At 40.3% G+C, this 25,347-nt stretch overlaps 1 protein-coding gene across 1 annotated transcript in view; it reads left to right on the top strand.

The window, feature by feature from the left end:
- Positions 1-11,757: 11,757 nt before the first annotated feature.
- The window catches only part of LOC125450905 (ras GTPase-activating protein 1-like), a 172,530-nt gene continuing 158,940 nt past the window's right edge, over positions 11,758-25,347 (top strand). The window contains exon 1 of the mRNA XM_048527279.2: positions 11,758-12,308. Within this exon, the coding sequence (XP_048383236.1) occupies positions 11,968-12,308 (341 nt within the window). The 5' untranslated portion in view covers positions 11,758-11,967. The remainder of the gene's footprint in view (positions 12,309-25,347) is intronic.

Genomic DNA, 25,347 nt, shown 5'->3' with positions numbered 1-25,347 from the left:
AGTCATGTTTTTTTATCTTAATGAAACAAGGTAGCTGTAAATGTTAGTGATAATGGGAACTGCAGATGCTGTAGAATCCAAGATAACAAAGAATGGAGCTGGATGAACACAGCAGGCCAAGCAACATCTCAAGAGCACAAAAGCTGACGTTTCAGGCCTAGACCCTTCATCAGAGAGGGGGATGGGGAGAGGGAACTGGAATAAATAGGGAGAGAGGAGGAGGCGGACCGAGGATGGAGAGAAAAGAAGATCGGTAGAGTGGAGAGTATAGGTGGGGAGGTAGGGAGGGGATAGGCAAGTCCAGGGAAGACGGACAGGTCAAGGAGGCGGGATGAGGTGGTAGGTAGGAAATGGAGGTGCGGCTTGAGGTGGGAGGATATTAAATGTTAACTTTGATGACTCATTCTTCCACAAATCAAAGTTAATTATCCTGGAGTACTTTGTGATGACCACCCTATCTCCCGTGCGAAACGAAAGAAGTTTTAATTCTTCACACATTTTATGCTCAACTGCAATTGACAGCCCTGGAAACCTTGAAATATTTCATGACCCTTCGTGATTAAGACTTAAAATAACATTGTTTGATTGTTTACCTCTAGCTACAGTTGAATCCACAAAAGAGGAGTCATGTGTGTTTTGAAAGCTATTTTGTGACCACTGTAAGGACAGCTTAACTTGCTTTATAGAATATATAACTTTATACCTTAGATATTCATGATAGGCATTGTATCAAATATATTTTCGAACGCCGAATACATTATATGTTTTCAGAGATAATGGGAACTGCAGATGCTAGAGAATCCAAGATAACAAAGCGTGGAGCTGGATGAACACAGCAGGCCAAGCAGCATCTTAGGAGCACAAAAACTGACGTTTCGGGCCTAGACCCTTCATCAGGAGCTCTCTGATGAAGGGCTTAGGCCTGAAACGTCAGCTTTTGTGCTCCTAAGATGCTGCTTGGCCTGCTGTGTTCATTCAGCTCCACGCTTTGTTATCTTGGATTCTCCAGCATCTGCAGTTCCCATTATCTCTGGCTGAGACCTTGTCTCCCCGTTAATTTAACCCCCAGTTAAGCCTTGCAGCTAATACTTGATATAGTGGGTAAATAGATACAGTGTGTGACTGTTTCTTTTGCTAAGAAGGAAGAGAGGGAGATATATATATATATATATTTATATATATAGAGAGAGACAGATTACCTGCTGACCCCAAGTCCTATTACAATTCCCCCCCATTGAGATGCCCTACACTGTTAGCCCCAAACTACCCCTTGCCCTAAGACTAGCCAAGCTGGGGTAGAGGGTCTCGATGACCTTAGGATCACCCTGGGATGAAAACACGGTTTTGACTGGTTCTTGTCCATAGTCTCTTGCCATAGCTGGGAGTCTGCAAAGGGCCACAAGTATCGGTACAGGTTTTGTGGTATCCGCTGATGCATTTAGATGCATGGGGCTGGCCCAGTGAGCACCTTGGTTTTCCTTCTTCTCTTCATGGTCCCTGTCAGCAGGTTGTTGTTGTGGATGGTGGTGGATGTCATTAGTGTTGCCGCGGTTGGTGTTTCGTGTTTCTGCAGGCCTTTGGTTGCCTCCAAACATCGAGTGGAGGTTCGTGGTTAGTTGCTGGTGTTCAGTGGTTGTGAGAGCTGCTTTCCTTTGTGAGCAGGGTCTGCTTCCCACTCAGTCTCAAACTCCCCTTGTGGACCCTACCTCAGAGCACAGACCTGGTTGGAATCGAGGCACTTGGTTGGTACCGCAGTGCAGGTCTCACAGACCTCAAACTGGCAGTGCCCCACTCACAGTGCAGGACTCTCAGTGCACTCACTTTCTTTCTCTCCTCGCTGTGCTGGGCTTGGGGTCTCCAGTTATACCCAACTGCAGGCTGACTTATCTGCTGCAAATTTGCCAAGCTATTGTTCCTTTTCTCAGGGCTGAATGAGCTTCTTGATCACTGAAATAGGCCTGAATGGCCTTTCAATTGAAGTGAATGGTTTTGTTGGGTTTGGAATGTTCAACATTTCCCTTGGATGGTGTTCCATTCCATTTCGAAGAGTGTTGTGAATGATTTTACATCCAAGGTAAAACCGGTTTGCGTGTCGCACAATGGTGTGGAATGTTCAGTATTTTTGTGCCTGAGCACTGATTGGAAATTGAATGGCTTTGTATCTCTGTAGATTCCAAAGGATCTGAAGTTGTTGAAGTTGTTTGTTTCCTGCAGCCAGGCTTCCATTGTTTTTAAGAGAGATAGTAAGAACTGCCGATGCTGGAGTCAGAGATTGTTTTTAAACTCGGGCATGAATGGGGGTCTTTCCTTTTGTTTCTCCAAGCTACCACCTGTTCTAGACATCCGCTCCTGGGCTTGCATATTATTCAGTCTGTCCCAGCCAGCTTATTCCTGGTTCAGTTGCAGCCCATGGTTTCTTGAGTCCCAAAAGTTCAGTGAATTAAATCCAATGTAATTTCCACAACTCCTGTCTTCAGAGGGTATTAGTCCGGGTCTGTCCATAAACTGATGGGGATTTTTGCCCCATCTCACAGATCCAAGGTTTTGTTAGCCTTAAGTGTCATTAATTTTCCTTTTACTTTTTCTCTTATGAGTATAATTGTTTCAAGTGCTTCTATCCCTTTTGAATCTTGATTTTCCTATATTCTTGGGATGTTCCTTGTTTCTTCTCCTGTGGAACGCAGTAACAAGGAGCAGGACTAGGTCATTTGACCCTTTGAGCCTGTTCAATCATTCGAAATGATCCCAGCTGATCCTTTATCAGAACACATACTCTTACCTTTTCTCCACACCTCTTGATGACTTCAATGTCTAAAAAAAAAATCAATTTCTTTCTTGAATACAGTCAGTGACTTGGCATCCACAGCCTTCCACCATTAATTACTGAATCTCATCCTGTAAAGTACCATGCTTGCCCTAACTGACACTTTCCTATCTGTACTCTTGTAGAAGCTTACCCAATCTTTCATAGTTCTTGCACATTTTCTGTCAAACTCCAAGTTATCCTCTTTTTTAAAATGAAATCTTTGCTGGTTTCTAAAGCTTTCTTAATGTTTTGGTCTACTATTAATCTTTGTGGTATTCAATGCCTTTTCTACAATTTTGTACCACTCTTAATTTCCTTGGTTAACCACTGAAAAACTGCTGCCGTTAAAAAAAAAGGTACATCACCTCATTTGACAGTTCTAGTATGAAAGTTATCTCCATTGAATGGACACAGAAATGAAGCCTGTTTGCAAAAAAAATTCCTAAAGCACTACATGAGGATGAACTGGACTCCTTCAGAGGTTCTGGCCAATGTTCATACCACAACCCATCCCAGGAAAAACTAATACAATCATTCATTCATGGAAACTTACAGTGTACAAATAAACTACTATATCTTCTTAGAAAACAACCGTGAGTATATTTCAAAAGTAGTTTGTTGGTTGTGAATGTTTCTCTTATGTTATTTTGCAGAAAAAAATGCATTAGTTTGGGCCAATATGATTAATTCATGGAGCCAGAAGAATCATCAGCTTAGTTTAGCGTTCATGGATTCTGCTTAAAAAAGTTTAGCAACTTACAATGCAATGGCTTAGACTGAAAGAATTAGATAAATAAATAATAAATGGTGATTCAATTGGAACATTAAAACAAAATAGCATAAACGGATTGTTGAATTTTCCCTTTAATTTCCCAAAGGAGAATGCAATGATGGAATTTGTGTTGGTGTGTGCTGAAAATAGCTTAGATTGAATATGATTAAGTTACAGCATTGGTAACTGTGCTCCACCCCGTTATGTGAAGATATAATTGATAATGCAATGAAGCACAGTGTTAAAGCAACTGAAAGCATCAATTGTATTTGTTTTATCTTTCCTGCCCTAATAGAATGTAAAGTCATTAGCATTTTATTGTGCTATAAGGACGTGTCAACATAATATCTGTCGCAAAATATTTTAATGTTCTACAGGAAATAAGCAGAAATAGTGATAGCAAATGTGAGGCTTAGAAACACATATAAATATAAATGAAAGCATTTGAGTGTCAGGGACATTTATTTCTCACTTTCTCATGATACTGCCGATGAAGCATTAACACCAATTGAAATCTTCAACAGGAACAGAATTAGACATCGAGGAAGTTCAAAACCCCATTTTGAAGTTGTGATCTGTCCTTATTGTTATAATTCCATCATTAATCCCTCTAAATAGAGGAGGAGTAGTTACACCTATCCCCATCCTCAATGATAGGGGAGTCCAGGACAATAGAGCAAAAGCTGAACTTGAAGTATCTGAACCGTCATCAGCCAGAAATGCTGAACAAATTACCCACCTCAGTCTTTTACTGAAGTCAACAGATGCCAGTTTTCAACCAACTGAATCGACACCATGAGTTATCAAGAAATGGCTGAAGGCACTGAATGTCACAAATGCTATAGGTCTTGACAACATTCTGCCATAGTACTGAAGACTGATGTCCAGAACTAAGCTGCAGTCTTGAGCCAAGCTGTTCCAAAAGTTACAACACTAGTATATCTTCCCAGCAATGTGAAAAATTCTCCAGATACGTCCTATCCACAAAATGCATGACAAATCCAACTTAATCAATTATTGTTCCATCAGTTTTCTCTTGATCTTCAGCTAAGCAGTGGAGGGTTGTCCACAGTTCATCAACAGATCCATTCTAACCAAATTTCCCAAACTAGTCTTGCTTGTCAGAGGTTGAACTGACACTGGTGCAAAGGGCACTGGCTAATTTCAATGAGTTTATATTTGCATAGAGAGTAGGAATGTATGGAGAGTCAGAAGATTTGAATCTGTAGGTAACAAATACGAGAAAGTGGATTTCAGTGGCAGACAAGTAATTCAGAACAGAAGCAAGCAATGAGGATTGAAAATAAAGGATGCACTTTCTTTTGTTGACAATGATATAGCATTGAAAACTTGGGCATCCTATTTCATCCCAATCCCAATCTAAGTCAGTAAATGCATGTTTTAGACTGAAACAGTGGCCAGAAGGAAAAATGAAATTAGAGACAATTATAGTAGAGAAATGGAGAAATTGATGGGAATGGAGGCTGCTAAATCCTCAAGGCCTGATAGTCTATATCCCAGAGTATTTAAGGAAGTGGTCATAGAAATAGTGGATGCATTGGCAGTTACCTTCCAAGATTCTTTAGACTCTGGAACAGTTCCAACAGATTGGAAGGTAGCTAATGTGACCCCACTATTTAAAAAGATTCAGGATACAGGGATAGTAGGAACTGCAGAAGCTGGAGAATCTGAGATAACAAGGTATAGGGCTGGATGAACACAGCAGGCCAAGCAGCATCAGAGGAGCAGGAAGGCTGATATTTCCGGCCTAGACCCTTCTTCATTTCTGAAGAAGGTATCCCTGTATCCAGAATCTTTTTAAATAGTGGGGTCACATTAGCTTCATTTCTGAAGAAGGGTCTAGGCCCGAAACGTCAGCCTTCCTGCTCCTCTGATGCTGCTTGGCCTGCTGTGTTCATCCAGCCCTACACCTTGTTATCTCGGGATGCAGGGTTACAGAGAAGACAGGGAATTATAGACCCCGAGTCTGACCTCAGAAGTAGGGAAGATGCTTCAGTTCATTATCAAGGATTTTATAGCAGAGCACTTAGAAACAGTAGTAGAAGCAGACACAATCTACATGGATTTACAAAAGGGAAACTGTGTTTGACAAATCTCCTGGAGTTCTTCGAGGATGTAACTTGTAGAGTTGATCGGGGGAACCAGAGTGGATGCAGGAAGGGTCTTCTTGATAGTGGGGAAGTCCAAAACTAAGGGACATATTTTAAAGATAAGGGGTAAACCTTTTAGGACTGAGGTGAAGAGAAATCTCCTTACCAGAGATTGGGTGACCCTGTGGAATTCACTACCACAGAAAATAGTTGAGGCTAAAACACTGTGTGGTTTCACAAAGGCGGTAACTTTGGCTTTTGTGGCTGAAGAAATCAAGTGAAATGGGGATAAGGCCAAATTAGGGTATTGACTTTGATGATCAGCCATGATTGTATTGAATGGCCTATTCCTGCTCCTATGTTCTAGGTTTCTGTGTGTAAAGTTTGTGACAGGAGCTGAAGATATTAACTGTGATATTTCCATTACTTAATTGAATGACATTGATTGTAAATAAAAATATACAAAAAGATTGAATTATCTCTTTTCTCCTCAGTTTCAATTTCTTTGACAGAACACAGAAGAATGACAGTGACTCGGAGGCCATAAAGTCCAGAGCACTCTTAGGAAGTTGTGATACTTTGTAAAAAGAAAATCTAAAGGCATATTTTCAGTTCATTCAAAGTTTTCGATACTGCAAACATGAATTTGGCAGGTAGGATTTCATATTTCAAACTTTACCACATAGAGGACTGCTGTAAATATTGACATATGCTTGGAGATCCATGCTCAGCATTCTGATCTGGTAAGGCAAAAATTTGATGGGCACCAAGTTCCCTGGAATTTGCTTTACACATCCCCCTTTTGAAGACTCAATTGCTTGCAAATACATTCAATTTGTACAACAAACATGCCAGTGATACCCACACCCAATGATAAAATGAAAACAATCCAGTTATAAACTATGAGATAGATCAAATAGATAGAACATGCACAAGATATACAGTACCAATACAAGCTATATAGCTCAAACCAATTCATGTTGATAGGTGTACTATATATAGGTGAACACCTTGGGAAGTGATCATGATACTTTGAGATTTAAAATCCAACAATATTGGCCTAATTTTAGCAAATGTTTTGGCAAAGTAACATCATCTAAAACAAAGGAATCTATGTTGATGTCCTTGTAGTCGACCTTAGTTAGGCCTCCTTCAGTACATTGCGTCCAGTTCTAGTGATTTCCTCCTTTTTAGGTAGGATAGAGCTCCCGGAAAGATTTCAGAAGGACGACTAGATTTTACATTCTTTAAAAGCCTTAAGTTATTTTCATAGGCTTAGAGATCTACTTACAACTTATTTAGATCTTTGTGGATATTTCTTTAGAGAAAAATCAACAGCTTTTTCTGAACAAAAGGTATTGTGTGACTTACTTTGTAGTCACTAGATCTCTCAAACTCATTTGATATCCCGAGTCAAAAACATGTGTGCAACTCATAGAGATACAGAAGCCTTATGGCACAGGAGGAGGTCATTTGGCGCATTGTGTCTGCACCAGCTCTTCGATCATCATTACTTCGCACCAATCTCCTGTTCTTTCCCCATACTTGTTGCATATTATTCTTATCCAAATAATCGACCAATATTTTCTTGAATGCTTCAGTTGAACACTCCTCCACCACTTCCAGGCAGTGCATTCTATATCATAACTACTCAGAGTGATTTTTTTTCATATCACCTTTGCCTCTTTTGCAAATCACTTTAAATCTACCCCCGCAACTTCTTGTTCCTTTTGCAAGCAGGAACAGTTATCCCCATCTGCTCCATCCAGATATACATTATTTTGAAAACTTCGAACAAATGTCCACTTAGCTTTCTTTTCTCCAAGAACAACAATCTCACCTTCGTTCTATGCTCATAACTGTAGTTTCTCATCCCTGAAATCATTTTTGTCAATCACCTTCAAACACTATCCAATGTGGTCATTCCTTTTTGGCACCAAAAACTGTGCATAATACCCTAGCTGAGGTCTAACAAATATCTTATGCAAGTTCAAAACCACCTCCTTACTTTTGTATTCTATGTCCCTGCTAAAAAAAAGCCAAGGATATTGAATGCTTTACTCACTATTCCCTCCTATCTTGCCACCTTTAATGATCTTACATATATATTACGTATATTACAAAACTACACACCCAAGTCCCCACGTCTCTCAACCCTTTTAAGAATTGTACTTCTGTTTAATATTATCTTTCAATGTTTTTCTCGCAAAATACACCACCTCATACTTGTCAAGTCACTAACTGATCTATGTCCTTTTGTAGTTCCACATTGTCCTTCTCACAGCTTTCAAATCTTCCAAGTTTTGTGTCATTAGCAAAATTTGTAATTATTGTCTGCAGAGACCAAAATCTAGATCATCTATTTATATTTTATAAATTATATAGAAAATGTGTGTATGTAGAAAAGGACCCCCACACCCCTCTACAACAAATCTTCCTCCAGCCTCAACAAAATTCATTCACCATTACACCCTGTTTCTTATCATTCAACAAATTTTGTATCCATGTTGCTACTGAATCTTTTATTCCATGACTTACCTTTCCTCACAGGTCTGTGTGTAGTTCAATTGTATGAATCTCTCCTTTAAGTCAGTAGGTTGTATGCTTAAGCCACATTCCAGAGACTTGAACAGCTAATTTAGGCTGATATCACTGGGCAGTACCAAAGTGGCAGTCTATCAGATTATATATTAAACATAGATTCAATTCCAGATCAGGCAATTCATTTTCCCATATTCCTACATGCTCATACTCTCCCCAGAACCCTGTTTGATTTCTGACTTCCCACATACTGTCTGTATTAATAACTACTAACTCCTTCAGAACGTAAGGGCTTATTAGCATATACTGAAACAAATAAAGCAACAGCTACTGAGTAGGTAACAACAAATAACAGAGAAGATTGAAAGGGTGATGGCTAGCAGAGGCTCAGTAAGCTTATCTCCACTCCATACCCAAAAGCACATAGTCCAGGCTGACAATCGAATGCTGCATTTAACCAACACCTAGAAAAGATTATCTAATATTTGGTAATTATTTATTTTCTGTTGTGTAAAGTTGCCATGCACAGATTGGTCAGTGTTTCCTACATTAAAAGTACTTATTGAATGTTTTGGAATGACATAAGACCCTAAAAGTTATTATGAACCTCCTGGAATCCTTCTGCTGCGACCAAATTCAGAGTTGAGCAATTGTTTTGAAAGTCTGACAACAGCTATACGACCAGAGCTGGCTGATTAGCATGATTAACATGTTGATGCTTGAGACGTTGCCTTGAGAGTGTCATCTCAGTTGGGCCACCTTTCTCAAGGCCATATCTGGTGAATCTTGCAAAGACCACTGGTTGATACTTCTCTAATGCTTTAAGGTACAAATATCTAATGCAAGTTCAAAACCACCTTGTTACTTTTGTGTTCTATGTCCCTGCTAAAAAAAAGCCAAGGATATTGAATGCTTTACTCACTATTCTCTCCTATCTTGCCACCTTTAATGATCTGTATATGTATATTACAAAACTACAGACCCAAATCCCTACGTCTCTCAACCGTTTTAAGAATTGTACTTGTTTAATATTATCTTTCAAATATCCCAAGCATATTAAGAAGGCATACAGTGTTTTAGCTTTTATTAAGAAGGCATACAGTGTTTTAGCTTTTATTAATAGAGGGATCGAGTTCCGGAACCAAGAGGTTATGGTGAAGCTGTACAAAATTCTGGTGCGGCTGCACCTGGAGTATTGTGTACAGTTCTGGTCACCGCATTATAAGGATGTGGAAGCTTTGGAAAGGGTGCAGAGGAGATTTACTAGGATGTTGCCTGGTATGGAGGGAAGGTCTTACGAGGAAAGGCTGAGGGACTTGAGGCTGTTTTCATTAGAGAGAAGAAGGTTGAGAGGTGACTTAATTGAAACATATAAAATAATCAGAGGGTTCGATAGGGTGGATAGGGAGAGCCTTTTTCCTAGGATGGTGACGGCGAGCATGAGGGGGCATAGCTTTAAATTGAGGGGTGAAAGATATAGGACAGATGTCAGAGGTAGTTTCTTTACTCAGAGAGTAGTAAGGGAATGGAACGCTTTGCCTGCAACGGTAGTAGATTTGCCAACTTTAGGTACATTTAAGTCGTCATTGGACAAGCATATGGACGTACATGAAATAGTGTAGGTTAGATGGGCTTGAGATTGGTATGACAGGTCGGCACAACATCGAGGGCCAAAGGGCCTGTACTGTGCTGTAATGTTCTATATAGGAGAGCGCGAATCACAGCTGTCCTTTAAACCATGAACTCAGACTCAGAAACAGGAACTTTACGGAGGTCAAGCATATTTGCTGACTCATGGAGACCCCAGCTGTGACCAACTAAAATCGAGAAAGTGCATTCAGAATACATCCAGAAACCTCAAATAAAAGCAGACATTTCAAGTCTGATGTCTCCAGTGAACTTGAAACAATTACATTTTTTTTCTGTCCGAACAGATGCTGCCAGACATGATGACTTTCTCTAGTAATTTTTCTGTGACAGATACTTCAAGCAGAACATGCAGAAGTGAGGTAACGTAGGGAGTAGACAAACCTCAAAACAAACCATTTCCCCAAGTCTATAAGAAATAAAAAGAGGTATAGGCTGTTCAGCCCCTTGAGCCTGCTCCACCATTCAATAGGACTGATACGATTCTTCAAGCATCACATGTCCCACGTAGCACAATCTGCCAATTCTGAAACTGCTGATAAGTCCATTCAACTAGCACAGAAGCACAATCCTTAATCTTGAGATACATGAACATGGAACAAGAGTAGGCCACCCGACCCTTTGAGCCTGCTCCACTATTCAATAAAATCATAGTTGATCTTAGCTTAACGTTTACTCCACATTTGTGCATATCCCCTCTCATCCTCCCGGTCAAGCACCTATCTACTTCTGCCTAGTACTAGAGCTGCCTGACACTACGAAGAAGAAAATATGAATAAAACCTAAATTTAGTTGACACAAAACTGAATTGGGCAGGGCTAATAGATCAGTTGTTTTTTTCTTCTGTCCATTAGTTTTGTGTGCGCAGTTATAACTATTACTCTGAAGTTAACATGGACCGGTCTGTTTCCCTGTCAAACATTTCTAAAATCGATTTTCACATTTTCAGCAGATTACCAATTGATACGTGAAATCAGAACTTTTATTTAAAAAAGCTTGTGATATAAATAAATAAGGAAGTTGAGGTTTGTTGCGTTTTGCACAACAACCTCATTCATGTTCATTTATAGAAAAGATGCGGAAGTTGGACATCTGATACTGGGTTGTCGACATCGAGGAAGACTCCTGAATAAGATCTCAGGATCAGGAGCGAAAGAACACCCGAAAATATCTTATCTCTGAAGTAACATTCAGCTAAACAGTCCTTACGTTTACAGTCAGAGCGAATAAACGTGGTTCCTAAAAAGGAAGACTAGCATTCAGCTTCCTTCATTGTCTTTCTTTCGCAAACAAGACATACACACAAGAGATAATGGGAACTGCAGATGCTGGAGAATTCCAAGATAATAAAATGTGAGGCTGGATGAACACAGCAGTCTCTCTGATGAAGGGTCTAGGCCCGAAACGTCAGCTTTTGTGCTCCCGAGATGCTGCTTGGCCTGCTGTGTTCATCCAGCCTCACATTTTATTATCTAAGACATACACACAATATGCCCACGCACCCCGATTTCTGTAGTCTGAGGTGTTGCGGGATTGCAGAGCACATCGTTTCCCCGGATTGAAGTCGATTTCTCGAGCCTGAAACGGATATAGCACAAGAAAAGTTGCGCAAGAAAGCGGGGAGTGTGTGTGTGACAGCGAGCGAGCATTTTCTTAGTTTACAGCCACTGCATGTCTTGTGACTGATAAGCTGGGTCCGGGACCTGAAACGATCGCGTGCACTACTGACTTTTTAACGGCTGCACCGCGAGCTACAGCTCGCGCTCCAGCCTTCACCCGCTCGGAGCCGGAGTTTGAGCAAGCAAGCAAGCGCCCACCCCCTGCTCCCCACCCACGCGGCGCGAGTGAGTGGCTTTACTCTCCCCCCCCCCCCCCCCCCCCAAACTGCATGGCGGACGGACGGAAGACTGATGAAGTCATGAACTCTCCTCTCTGCCGACTGCTCCTGTGCTAAAGTTGAGTCTTCATTTCCCCCTACGCCACTCCTGTCGCATGTTGATATTTTTATATGTAAAAAGTTTTTCCTCTTCCAACCGGCCCTCTGACTCCCCCCTGTTATTGTGTGTGTGCCTGTACGCGGGGCTGTGACCATGATGGCGGCGGAAGTCGGGAACGATTGCTTGTTGGCGGCGGCTATGACCGTGGCGGCTCCGGGCGCAGATTCGGAGACCGCTGTTTTCCAGTCTTCCCCGCAGAAAGTGTCAGAACTGAGCACCGTGCGGCCTGTCGAGTCCGAATCATTGTCACCACCACCAGCAGCATCAACACCACCGCCTCCGGCCCCGCTCCTTTCCGAACCTGTTGTCGGGGCTTCCCATATCCCCGGTGCTACTGCCCTCCCCGTGCCCCCGGACGAAGTGGATTCTTTCGACGGCCATGAGTTTGAAGAGGAAGAAGTGGAGATCCCGCTGACGGCTCCTCCAACCAACCAGTGAGTAATATGCTAGAGATGGCCTGTCCCAGACAGCGGCCCAGGGGCTTGTCAAGGGGGGGTGAAGAAGGTGGGAGGGAAGGTTCCTGAGAACAAAGAGCCAGTGCCGCAGGCCTGCCATCACACCTGACTCGAAATAATTGTAAACATAAAGCTAACAGAAAAGGAGACAACATAACATGCTTTGTCTGTTGCTACCGAGAGGAGTGTGAATTCATAGTTCACATTAGCCGGAAGCTGATTTTCTAGCTATTATTTACCACATGCTGATTGAAGTCTTGAATGTTCGAGGTGTTCAAAATTGCCTTCTTGTTGAGCAGTGTTCGTTTTAATTTGTTTGGTGCTTTAATGCTGGAATATTCTACGTTGCTGATGATTTACAGGATTTGGAATGATACTGGAAGCTGTTTGCGGATATCAGGAATGTTGTGTAACTGTTGGAGGAAATCGAGACACCTTAGACTTTCTGTTTTACCTTTTTTGGTTTTGTTCATCTTACTGGTTACTGCTCAGTTATATCACATGAATTGTGATTTTAAACATGCTTCTTATGAGTCGCTTCAGTTGGGAGAATGGTTTGATTTATAGCAGATTAGGTGCGTCAATATGAAACTGGTGTTGCAAATACTTAAACATTTTGAAAAGAACTGAGTGGTTGCAAAGTTTTAAGAGACACTGATAAATTTACTCAGGAAAGCATATGCAAACGCTACGGTCAGACCTGCATTCTCGAAGTTAGAATGTTACAGATTATCGGGAAGTGTTTTGTGATTCCTGGATATCAGTTCTCAGTTGCGCACGGTCCTGCGAAATGAACCTTCTGTTTGTAAAGCTAATCACTTTTTAAAATTGTTTAAATTGTATAATAACTTTGAATATCGAAAGTTCACATAATTATAGTGATGTTAAAATCATGCGATCTGTTTTTGATTTTTTTTCAACTCCGATTTAAGTATAGGATTAGACTGTTCTATCTGTCGTATCTGTGTCAATGCAAATATTTCATCGATTGGTTTGTAATTCCAATTCCGTAATTGCATCTTTTAGGATTTTGCTGAAATCCTGAGATTGATATTTTTTGATTATTTGGGGTGATAAATTATAATAACACTTGAGTGCAAGCACCTTAATTTCCAATATTAGCTTTGGTGGTAATCTTGATGGGTTTGCCTTGTTGTGGTGTCGCCATCTATTTGAAATTGACTTGTACACTTTGTGCAAGTATATTCAGAACTCTGAATATTTCCATTTTGTTTTGAATGCATTGTGATTTTTGAACTTTCCCAACACTATGGTGTGTATATCATCTCTAAATTAAGAAAAACACTGGCAGTCGAGAAAAGAATAACAAATAGTGTAGGGGTGAGTGAGAGTTTCAAAGTCAAAGTTGGATTGCGCCAAGAATTGCTTGTCATGGTTGTTCCAAGTAAGCAAATGATACAGAAAGTCTATGATGTGTGCAGATGACATTGGGGATGATGAGAACATGAGTATTTGGAGAATTGTGGAAAAGCATTAAAAGATGGAGATCAGTAGATCAAAGATACAATATGTGGGATGTCCATTTAAGCCTGGGAAAAGAGGATAAGAGTCAATCTGTGGAGATTACAGCTAAAGATCTGGAGAAAATGAATATTTTTAATTATGTGAAATTGGTGGTGGTAGGAGATGAAAGTACGTGCAGTGGAAATTAGTTTTGGTTAGAATATTTGAATTGTTGCGATCCCATCTATAAATTAAACCTGGACAAGTCGGATCACAGAACTGATAGTAAGAACTGCAGATGCTGGAGTCAGAGTTAACAGTGTGGAGCTGGAAGAACACAGCAGGCCAGGCAATATTAGAGGAGCAGGAAAGTTGACGTTTTGGTTTGGTACCCTTCAGCCTGAAACATCAACTTTTCTACTCCTCTGCTGCCTGGCCTGCTGCATTCCTCCAGCTCCACACTGTGTTATCTCCTGGAACAGATGATGTGATTTAGTCAACTACAAGAATTTGTATTTACATTGCAACTTGAGTGTAATGTCCCAAAGCACTTTGCTGAAATGTTGACCTTTTACTACAAAATGATTGATTGAAATGGAAAAGGGAAAAGCAATGCTTCAGTTAAACACTTTTGTTCAGATGCATGCCTATCTGTGTCTTAAATGTGAGACTGATTATTTTTAAATGATACCCCCCATGTTTCTATTCACCTGAGAGAAAGCATCCTCTCAGCATCTACCGCATGAAGTCTTCTCAGGGTTTTGTGTTTCAATAAGATCACCTCTTATTTTTTCCAATGAGTAAAGACGCAATCCTTTGTCAGAACAGTTCCTGGAATGATGGAATCTTGACAAATATGGGATGGAAATGAAAAGGAATGATGGTCATAGTTTGAATAATGCAGAATTTTGAGACGGTGTGGCAGGATTTGAACTCTGTTTTAAAACTGAAGCTTTTGGACCTGGAGCTGTTTGGAGACTATCAAGTACAACAGTTAATCATCCAAGTTAGATTATGGGTAGCTAAAGTTTGGAAGAGCTTGAATTTGATTGGTGAAAAATGAGGGAAGCTAGCCAAGAGCCTAGGAATATTTAACTTAGCAGGTTAACACAAGCATGGCTGAAATTTTAGTGGCAGTTGGGCTAAATCTAAATCTGAAAATGAGTGATCACCTATATGGAGGTTGAAGAATGGTGTCTTTGTAATGGAGTAGATTGGTTAGGGTCGGATAGGATGCTGATGTGATAATCTGGCTGAAGTCTATGATGATGGGGAGGGTTTTACTTTTGTGATTAGGGCATCAAGTTTATGGTAATGGCAGAAGATGAGGGCTTTATTCTCCTCCATGTTTAATTGGAGGAACTATCAGCTGAATCAAGATTGAGCAGCCTGACAACACAGAAAGTTGGATGGGTTTATTTCAGTAACACTACCAACTCATCTGTGCTATGAATTAAACAATTTGCAATTAGCAGACACTTATGGTGAAATGATTACCTAGTGATATTATCGCTCATCTATTAATTCAGAAACTCAGTTGATGTTTTGGGGATCTGGGTTCAAATCTAGCCATGGCAGATAGTGAGATTTGAAATCAGTAAATTTCTGCAATTAAGAATGTAATAATAACCATGAAACACCTGATGATTATCAGAAAAATCTACCTGGTTCTTTAATGTTTCTCATGTAAGGAAATTTGCTATCGTAACCTGCTCTAGCCTGCATGTGTCTTCAGACCCACAGCTGTGTGGAGTGGATAGAGGTGAACCATTAGATGTGTTGTATTTGGATTTTCCAAAGGGTGTTTGGCAAGGTATCTCAAAAGATCAAGTCATGAACCCATGGTGTAGGAGGTAAGAGAATTGGCAAATGGGTAGGAAACAGCAAATGAGGATGAAGCATTTTTTTTCCCCCGATTGGCAACTTGCAGTCAGTGGGGTTCCACAGGGATGACAGTTGTTTACAGTATAGATTAATGAGTTGTAGGAAGGAAGTGAATGTACTGTAGCCACATTTGCTGACAACACAAAAATTGGTGGGATGATAAGTTGGGAGTGAGATACAACCAGTTTATAGGGAGATATTAGTATGTTAAATAAATGCAAAAAGTTAGGAAGTGGACAATAACGTGGGAAAATGTGAAGTTGTTCATTTTGCAGAAACTATTACTTAAATGGAGAAAAGCTACAGATAGTTGCAACATGAAGGGACCTGGAGGGTTCTTATGCACAAAATACAGAAAGCCAGTACATATACAGCAGGTCATCAGGAAAGCTAATAGAATGTTGGCCCTTATTTCAAGAGGATTGGTGTATAAGTATAGGGATGTCTTGCTGCAGCTGTACGAGGTGCTGGTTAGAGCATGTACTGTGAGCAATTTTGGTCCCTTTTTTTTAAAGGAATGATATTGTTTTATTGGAGGAGGTTCAAAGGATGTTCATCAAGATGATCCCTGGCATAGAGTGATTGTCTTATGAGCAAAGGCTAAACAGGTTGGGACTGTATAGAGTTTAAAAGAATAAGAGGTGATCTCACTGATACATATAGGATTCATAAAGGACTTGACATTGTAAATGCTGAAAAGAGGCTGCCCCTGATAGGAGCTTCTATGGACAAAGTCATAATCTCAGAATAAAGGGGTGTTATTTAAGACTAAGATAAGGAGGAATTTCTCGCCTTGGAGGGTTGAGTGTCTTCAGAAATCCTTGAAACAGAGAACCAGACAGACCAACAGGTATCTGCCTCAGTAATAGAAATGGCAGTGGCAAGAACAGTATCAAAATTGGGAAAGCTGTCTCTCGGAATAGTTGAGCAATAGCCTGACATAGTTGCATTATCAGACATGACATTTAAAATAAAAATCATTAATGTATTAAAGGCAATTGAAAAATCACTAATTATTGTCATGAATTTTAGCTTTTATAGTTTAAAGTTGTATGTTGCTGAAATTACTGAGGACCTCACTAATAAACATTTCACTGATTCAGTTTATTTGTTGATCTTTTTTCTTTGTTGTTGATATGTTCTGAATTGTCTTTCAAATTTGGTTGTATATGTGAATACAGATCATATTTCCCACCTGTGTTTTGGTTCTTACTCATTTTTTTTGTCATGTTCTCCACACCACCACATCTCTGATTTGCTGCAGTCTACTTGGAGATTGTTCTTCAATTACACACTCATGAAGGAACACAAGGGAAGAAGACAACTGAGTGCCTTTTAAAATCTCGGACATTGGAGGAATCTAGTAAATTTCAGGATTTCTGTCTTTGGTTTAGTCTGGATAGTGTACAGTTTCACTCTCTTTTTCAGAGACAGTTGTCAAATGTAACCAAATGCATTTTTGTTTTTCCATTGGAACAATACGGTGATCGAATTGACTTCAATAAATCAAAGATGAATTTTGAATAAAACCAGTATTTTACTGTTTTGTGAACATCTGTGTCCTGTGCCTGTTGACTAGCAAATTATCTTTTCTCAAAGAGGGAGGGCATGTTTGAAGTTTGGCGCATTTTTCACTTTAGTGATTGGTCTTGGTAAAGTATTTAATAGTTATGCACAAGACTATATAAAAAAAAATAGGAATAAGTGTCAGCTCTGCGGCCTCTCGAGCCTGCTTTGCCATTCGATAAGATCATGGTTGATCTAACAGTCCTCATTTCCACTTTCCTGCCCTCTCCTTATACCCCTTGATTACTCCAGATTTTTCTTTAATCCCAGCCTTCAGTATACACACAGACTGTGCTTGCACAGCTCTTTGTTGCAAGGAGTTTCAAAGACTCTCAACCCTCCCAGAAAAGAAATTCCTCTTTGTCTCATTCTTAAATTGGTGCTCCTTTATTCTGAGACTATGCCCTCTGCTCCGAGACTATGGTCCTATGTGTGAAATGTTCTCAGCAGTTACAGTGTTGGCCTCTTAAAAATCTTACAGGCCTCAATGAGATCGTCCTTCATTCTTCTAAATTGTTTGTTCATCAGACAATCCTTCCATGCCATTGATTATCCTACTGAATCTATTCTGTACTGGACCAGTGTCCTTGCAGGTAGGTTTGCTTGTGCTGTTGGGAGAAGTTTAAACTAGTCTGGCAGGAGGAGGGGACATAGAATATTGAAATGGAGACAAATCATACAACAGCAAAGGAAGAAAGTTAGAGTGAGTTCAGCTTTGAGTGTCAAGAGGGTAAAGCGAGGCTGGGTGATCTTTAATGCTAGGAGTGTAATAGGTAAGATTGAATTAAAGTTGTGGATTGACACATGGAAGTTTGATATTGTTGCTGTCATGGAAACATGGGTTGATGTAAAGGCTGGACTGGCAACTGGCAACATTCTGAGGTAGAGAATCTTTAAGTGAGACTTAAGGGTGGTGGTGTAGTACAATTAATTAAGGAGTCAACTGCAATAAGGAGAGATGATCCCTTGGAAGGGTCCTCAAAAGGCATTGTGGGTAGAACTTAAAAATGTTAAGCGGGCAGTCAGTTTACGTGGGAACTTATTATAGCACCCAAAGAATCAGTGGGAAATAGAAGCACAAATATGTAGACACTTCACGGACGTGTATAAGAATAATAATTACTTAAAAATACTAGGCGGTTTCAACTTCCCCAACTTAAATTGGGATAGTCATAATGTTAAAGGTTCAGAGGGCATGGAATTCTTGGGAATTCAATTCCAAGGGAATTTTTTGTATCAATATGTAGAAGGCCCAACAAGGGATTACGCAGTGCAGAATCTGGTTCTGCAAAAGAAGCCAGACAAATGTTTGCTGCATTAGTGGGGGTTTTAGCAATTGTGACCACAACATGTTACCGTTCAAATTTGTTCTGGACAAGGAAAAAGATGGCCTGCAAAAGACAGCTTTGAATTGGGGGAAGGCAGATTTTGTTACAGTAAAGCAGGATCTGGCCAAAGTTGACTGGAAGCTGCTGTTTGTAGGTAAGTCTACAGCGGAGCAGTGGGTGGGCATTCAGAAAGAACTGGGAAGAGTGCAGATCCAACATGCACCCTTTACAGAAAAATTAGCAGGAATAAGTTACCATTAAGTTCTAGAATACCTACCTTTGGCCTTCTCCCTAGAAAGGGAGAACACATACGGAATTTAGGAAAAGGGACTGAGGAACTTGCACAACTTGATATAGGGAATGGGAAGGTATTTCAGGCTCTGCCAGGTATAAAGATAGACAAATCCCCTGGCGTGGATGAATTGCATCCTGTTGGAGGTGAGGAAGGAAATTGCAGGGGGTCTGACACAATTCTTAATTCTTCTCTGGCGACGGGGTTGGGGGGGAGGTGGGGGGTGGTTGGAGGGCGAAGAGGGGGGAGTGCCAGAGGACTGGAGGATGGATAACATGGTTTCACTTTTCAAAAAGGATGGTGGAGATGAACTTGAAAACTTATAGACTGGTGAGTCTCACTTCAGTGGTAGGTAGCTATTAGACAAAATTCTGAAGGAGGGAATTAATATCCACTTGGAAAGGTCTGGGTTAAATACAGATTAGTTAGTAGGGCTTATAAGAAGGAGGTTATGCTTAACAAATTCGTTAGAATTTTTCAAAAATGTGATTGTGTGTGCATGAAGGAAATTCAGTTGAAATCGTTTGTGAATTTTAGCAAAGCTTTTCCCAAGGTCCCACATGGGAGATTGATTGAGAAGTTTAAAGCACATGGAATTCAGGGAAACTTGGCAAGATGGTTCAGCAACTGGTTTAGTAATAGGAGACAAAAAGGGTAGTGGTAGAAGGCTGTTGAGTGACTGCAGGCCAGTATCCAGTAGAATACCACAAGGATCAGTACTGGGACCAATATTGTTTGTTATAAACGTAAATACTATAAATGAAAATGTTTGGGGAATGTTAAACAAGATTGGTAGGGTGGTTAATAATGAAGAAATTCATATAATGAAGATTTGAGAGAAGGACTCAGAAAATGACAGATAATAAAGTGTGAAGCTGGATGAACACAGCAGGCCAAGCAGCATCTCAGGAGCACAAAAGCTGACGTTTCGGGCCTAGACCCTTCATCAGAGAGGCTGATGAAGGGTCTAGGCCCAAAACATCAGCTTTTGTGCTCCTGAGATGCTGCTTGGCCTGCTGTGTTCATCCAGCTTCACACTTTATTATCTTGGATTCTCCAGCATCTGCAGTTCCCATTATCACTCAGAAAATGACAGTTCATGTTAGAAGTGATTCTGCGATTGGATAGCAGTTGCAGAACAATGCCAAGTGTGTTGTATGTTCCACTATCAACAAATTCAAGATAAAAGCAAAATACTGTGAATGCTGGAGATCTGAAATAAAAATAGGAAGCATTGGCGAAACTGAGCAGGTCTAGCAGTATCTGTAGAGAGAACCAGGATGTTGCCATGACCGGAGATTTTGAGTTATAAGGAGAGGCTGGATAGGCTGGTACTTTTTTCTCAGGTGCATGTGAGGTTGAGGGCTGCCATTATAGAGATTTATAAAATCACGAGGGGCATAGATGAGTTGAATGTCAAAGGTCTTTTCCCTTGTGTGGGGATGTTCAAAACTAGGGGGCATATTTTTCAGGTGAGAGGAGAAAGACTTAAAATAAACCTTGGCAAATCTTTCCACATGGAGGATGGTTTGTATGCGGAATGAAGTGATAGATGCGGATACAGTTACAACATCTTAAAAGACATTTGGATAGGTACATGAAAGGTTTAAAAGGATTCAGACCAAGCGTGGACAAGTGGGACTAGTTTAGTTTGGGAAACTTGGTTGGCAAGGGTGAGTTGGAGTGAAGGGTCTGTTTGTTTCAGTGCTGTATGACTCGAGGACTTGAAGATGTCTATAGTTTGCAGGAAGATATAGATGGATTGGTCAGATGGGCAGAGCAGTGGTAGACAGTTTTTAATCTTGATAAGTGCAATGGCATGCAATTGGAATAAAGAATAAGATGAGTGAGTATTTAATGAATGGCAGCACACTGAATAGCTTAGAGGAACAGGGGGATCTTGAGGTAATTATTCACAGATCCCTGAAGTCTGCCGATGGTGTGAAAAGGATAGTTAAGAAGGCATCTGGGACATATGCTTTCATCAGTTGCAGCATAAAGTATAAGAGCAAGGAGATTATCCTGGACTGGTACAGGGCATTGGTTAGGCCACAGCCGGAGTACTATGTGCAGTTTTAGTCGCCTCACTATAGGAAGGATGCGATAGCTCTTAAGGAGGTACAGAGGAATTTCACCAGGATATTGCCTGGACTGAAGAAATTGACCCGTAAGGAGAGGCTTGGATTGTTTCCTTTTAGAGCCGAGAATGAGGGAGGACGTGATTGAGATGTATAAGATTGAGGGGTATGGACCAAGTGAGCAGAGAGCAGCTGTTCCCCTGGGTTTAAGGATCAATCACAAGGGGGCATGCTTTCAAGGTAAGGATCAGGAGATTTAGAGGAGATTGGGCAGAAAACATTTTTAAGAGGGTGGTGAGAATCTGGATTACACTGTCTAGGCAGGTGTCGGAGCCTGTAAACCTTACAACTCTTCTAAAAAGAAATTGGTTCAGCATTTGAAATATCATAACATTCAGGGATATGGGACAGGTGTGGGAAATTAGAATTAATGTGCCTTTAATAGTAGTTAGGTTGGTATGGACTTGATGATCGAAAGGGCTTTTTCTGCACTGCATGACTCTGACTCCAATGAAGTAATAGCTTTCCTTAAATAAGAGGATTAAAACTGCTCACAATACTCCAGATGTGTTCTCCACAGCACCTTTTGAACAGTTGCAGTAAGATTTCTATACTCTTTTATTTGTTGAAATAAGGCCCAATGTTCCGTTAGCCTTCGTGGTTACCTGCTGCAACTGGGTGCTATCTTTTTACGTTTCATTCACAATTACTTTGTGTTGCACCTTTCTGCAGTTTTTCTCCATTTAAGTAATATTCGTTCTTTTCTTCTCCCTTCCAACGTGAATGACTTCATATCTTCCCACGTTATACTACATTTGCCAACATTTTGCCCATTTGCTTAACTTATCCATATCTCTTTGTAAACTGTTTGTATTCATTCACAACCTGCCTTACCACCCAATTTTGTGTCATCTGCAAATTTGGTTTCAGTACATTTGCTTCCTTCCTCTAAGTCATTAAAATATATTGTAAACAGTTGTGTTCCTGGCACTGATCCCTGTGGAAACTCTTGGTCATAGGTTGCCAACCTGAAAAAGAACCCCTTTTATCCCCACTTGCTGTTTCCTGCCCATTTGCTAATTCTCTATCTATGGCAGTATACTATCTCCGGTACAGAGGGCTGTAATTTTATGATCTTTTGTGAGGTACCTTGTCAAACACCTGCTGGAAGTTCAAATAAAACACATCTAATGGTTTTCCTGCATCCAATCTAGTTGAGACTTCCTCAAAAAAATCTAATAAATTAAACGGACACGATTTCCCTTTCACGAAATCGTGCTGTTTCTGCTTGATTTTGATTTTCCAAGTGTTCTGCAATTACTTCCTTAATAATTGAATCCAGTACTCTTCTAACAGTAGTGTGTCAAATGTATTTAAAGAGTCATATTCCCCTGACGGTGGTGCGTACAACAATCCTGATCTCTTCAAAGCTATGCTAAAACCTTAAGCTGAGAAATGCAGACCCTGAATATATTACAATATTATTTGCTTCCTATTTTCTAAAATTAGTTTAATGTAGTAATAACATTGTTACCTCTTCCCCAAAATCCTATGTTGTCAGTAGTTTAAACAACGAGAGGGAGTTTAGGTGGTTTTGTGGGTGAGAAGGCTAAGAATTTTTTTAAAAAAGCTTTAGAACATGAACAGTGTTGTGATACTGATGTTTTAAAAGATTGTTTTAGAATTATGTTTACAATTTTAGGATTTGTGGGTTCATGTAATCAGCTCTAAAACTGCTCGACAACGTACTCATGCTGGTTAATGAATAAAAGATGACCTAGGTTGTGTTTTCTTGAGAAGTTGCAAGGTATTTATGCTTCGATATGATGGAAGCACCCTGCATGTTTGGAGTGGAGGTTTGAGAGTCTCTAAATCCCAGAAAAGTGTGGAAAATATAAAACTGTAAATAGCTGTGCTTTAAAGTGACTATTTATTTCCATGTAAAAGAGTTAGGTTTGTAGCTTCTCAAGGAGAGCTAATTGGCACTTTGATCTAGATAGGTGTGTATGATTTGTGTTCCCTGAAGGAAGCCATTTTTGAGCCAAAGTTACGGATTTCCCTACATTCCCATATTCCCTGTGAATATCACGGACGATTTTGCGTGGTTAACAGAAAGAACAGGCTCCTTAGCTTTGGAAATATTACAGCTAGATGTGGGAGGAAAATGGACTTGAACAGAAAGAGTTGTATCTTGCAATCATGTAAGAATTTCAGAAGATACTTCCTGGAGAAATGTTGGCCAGCAGGAAAGAATGATTGAAACAGGTTTTCCTGCTGGTTGTGTCTGGAAGTGGTCACTCAAAGTTACTCCTTAGCAAAATGGAGAAATGTGAGCCGTTTTGAAGGTGGCTGCAATTGTGGACTGTTTGCATTCTGCAGAATCACAGGTTTTATAACAATGTGTGATAAATAGAGGGGGAAACTTTCCTTTCTGTAGTTTAAAATATAACTTGCCCAGCAAATAAAATAGGTTATAGTCAATAGTGTTTTTTTGCATCAAACTGTAACAGTTCTAAACTGGAAAGGCAAATGTGTTAAGTTATTGGTCTCTGGAGATCATAGCAATCTACAAACTGGGCAAGAATGTTAAATTAACATGTCACAATATTACATCTTTAGCAGATAAATAAAAGGTAAGAAAGGGCACCAAGTTGCAATGTTGTTAAAAGAGAGTCCAGATATGTGCTGCAGAGTGTCGATACAGATAAGAAAGGGGCATACTCAAACACTACGATTGTAGGACAGAGGAATTTTAAGAAAAAAGTTTAAACTTTGTGGCATTGAATTGGAATCAAAAATCTGTAAGATTTAGAGAGATTTTGGTGATAAGATGTCTACTTGTCATTTGGAAAAGAGAAAACACAAGTTTATGAACTCCTGTCCTAAAATCCAATTCCTAAACTGTGTTCAAAAGCAGTACTATATAGTCTGGGACATCTGTCCAACGTAGCAACATCTTGTTCGTTGTGAGTAATAAAAATACATTCAAGATGCACAAATGCTTTGAGAGCAATATCAATGATGTAATAAAAGTTGAGTTCCAAGTTGAAAAGTAAAACGCTAGTACACACAGTTATGGACAGTTATTAAGGTTGAGGAGCACGTTTGTGATGGTGATGTGGAAGAGAGCAATTGCTACCTAGAACTAGATCACCAGTTGAATGAAATACAAATCCAAAAATTTGATGACTTTTCGTCGGGAGAATGCAATTTATAAGACTGTATTGGTATTTGTTTGGACATAGTACAGAAGTATGAAGCAAAATATCTGCATTAGGTGAATGGTGTTTGTCCCTAGATGATAGATAAAAGAATTTAGAGATTTATAACAAGAAGAAAGAGATAAAATAACCTAATGAAGATATATTGACATTGGAGGCAAACCAGAAAAAGTAAGCCAGGTTGGTACTGTGCATGGAAGGATTTTATTATGAGGAGAGATTACATAGAACATAGAAAAGTACAGCACAGCACAGGCCCTTCGGCCCACAATGGTGTGCCGTGGAATAATCCTAATCCAAAAATAAAATAACCTAACCTACATTCCCCTCAATTCACTGCTGTCCATGTGCATGTCCAGCAGTCGCTTAAATGTCACTAATGACTCTGCTTCCGCAACTACCACTAGCAAACTATTCCATGCGCTCACAACTGTCTGGGTGAGGAACCTCCCTCTGATGTCTCCTCTATACCTTCATCCTAACACCTTAAAACTATGACCCCTCGTGGCAGTCAATCCTGCCCTGGGGAAAAATCTCTGGCTCTATCCATGCCTCTCGTTACCTTGTACACCTCCATCAGGTCACCTCTCTTCCTCCTCCTCTCCAGAGAGAAAAGTCCAAGCTCAGTCAACCTCTCCTCGTAAGACAAGCCCTCCGGTCCAGGCAGCATCCTGGTAAATCTCCTTTGCACCCTCTCCAAAGCCTCCACATCTTTCCTGTAATAGGGCAACCAGAATTGGACACAATATTCCAAGTGTGGTCTCACCAGGGTTTTGTAGAGCTGCAGCAAAACCTTGTGGCTCTTAAACTTGATCCCCAATATCACTGGACAGCGAACCACTGTCTGGGAGAGTGGGGTTGTACCATTGGACAGTAACCCAGGGTACGGGAGAGTGGGGGTTTGGACATGTGTTCATTGGAGTTTAGAAGAATGAGAGGTGTCCTTTTTTTTGATAGAAATTGGTTGATTCTTGGAGTGCTTGACAGGGTAGATGCTGAGATGTTATTTCCCCTTGTCACTCTCTTTAAGAAAGATTAAGGGAAGAAATTTCTTAGGATAGTGAATCTGTTGAATTTGCAGGGGGCTGCAGACATCAATATGTTCAAAGTTGAGATAGACAGATTTTTAACTCATGGGGCTGTAAAGGGTTATGGGGAAACCACTGCAAAACGAACTTGGATTGT

Source organism: Stegostoma tigrinum, chromosome 3 (genome assembly GCF_030684315.1).
Source record: "Stegostoma tigrinum isolate sSteTig4 chromosome 3, sSteTig4.hap1, whole genome shotgun sequence".
Lineage (NCBI taxonomy): Eukaryota > Metazoa > Chordata > Chondrichthyes > Orectolobiformes > Stegostomatidae > Stegostoma > Stegostoma tigrinum.
This window is presented reverse-complemented; position numbering and strand designations above follow the sequence as displayed.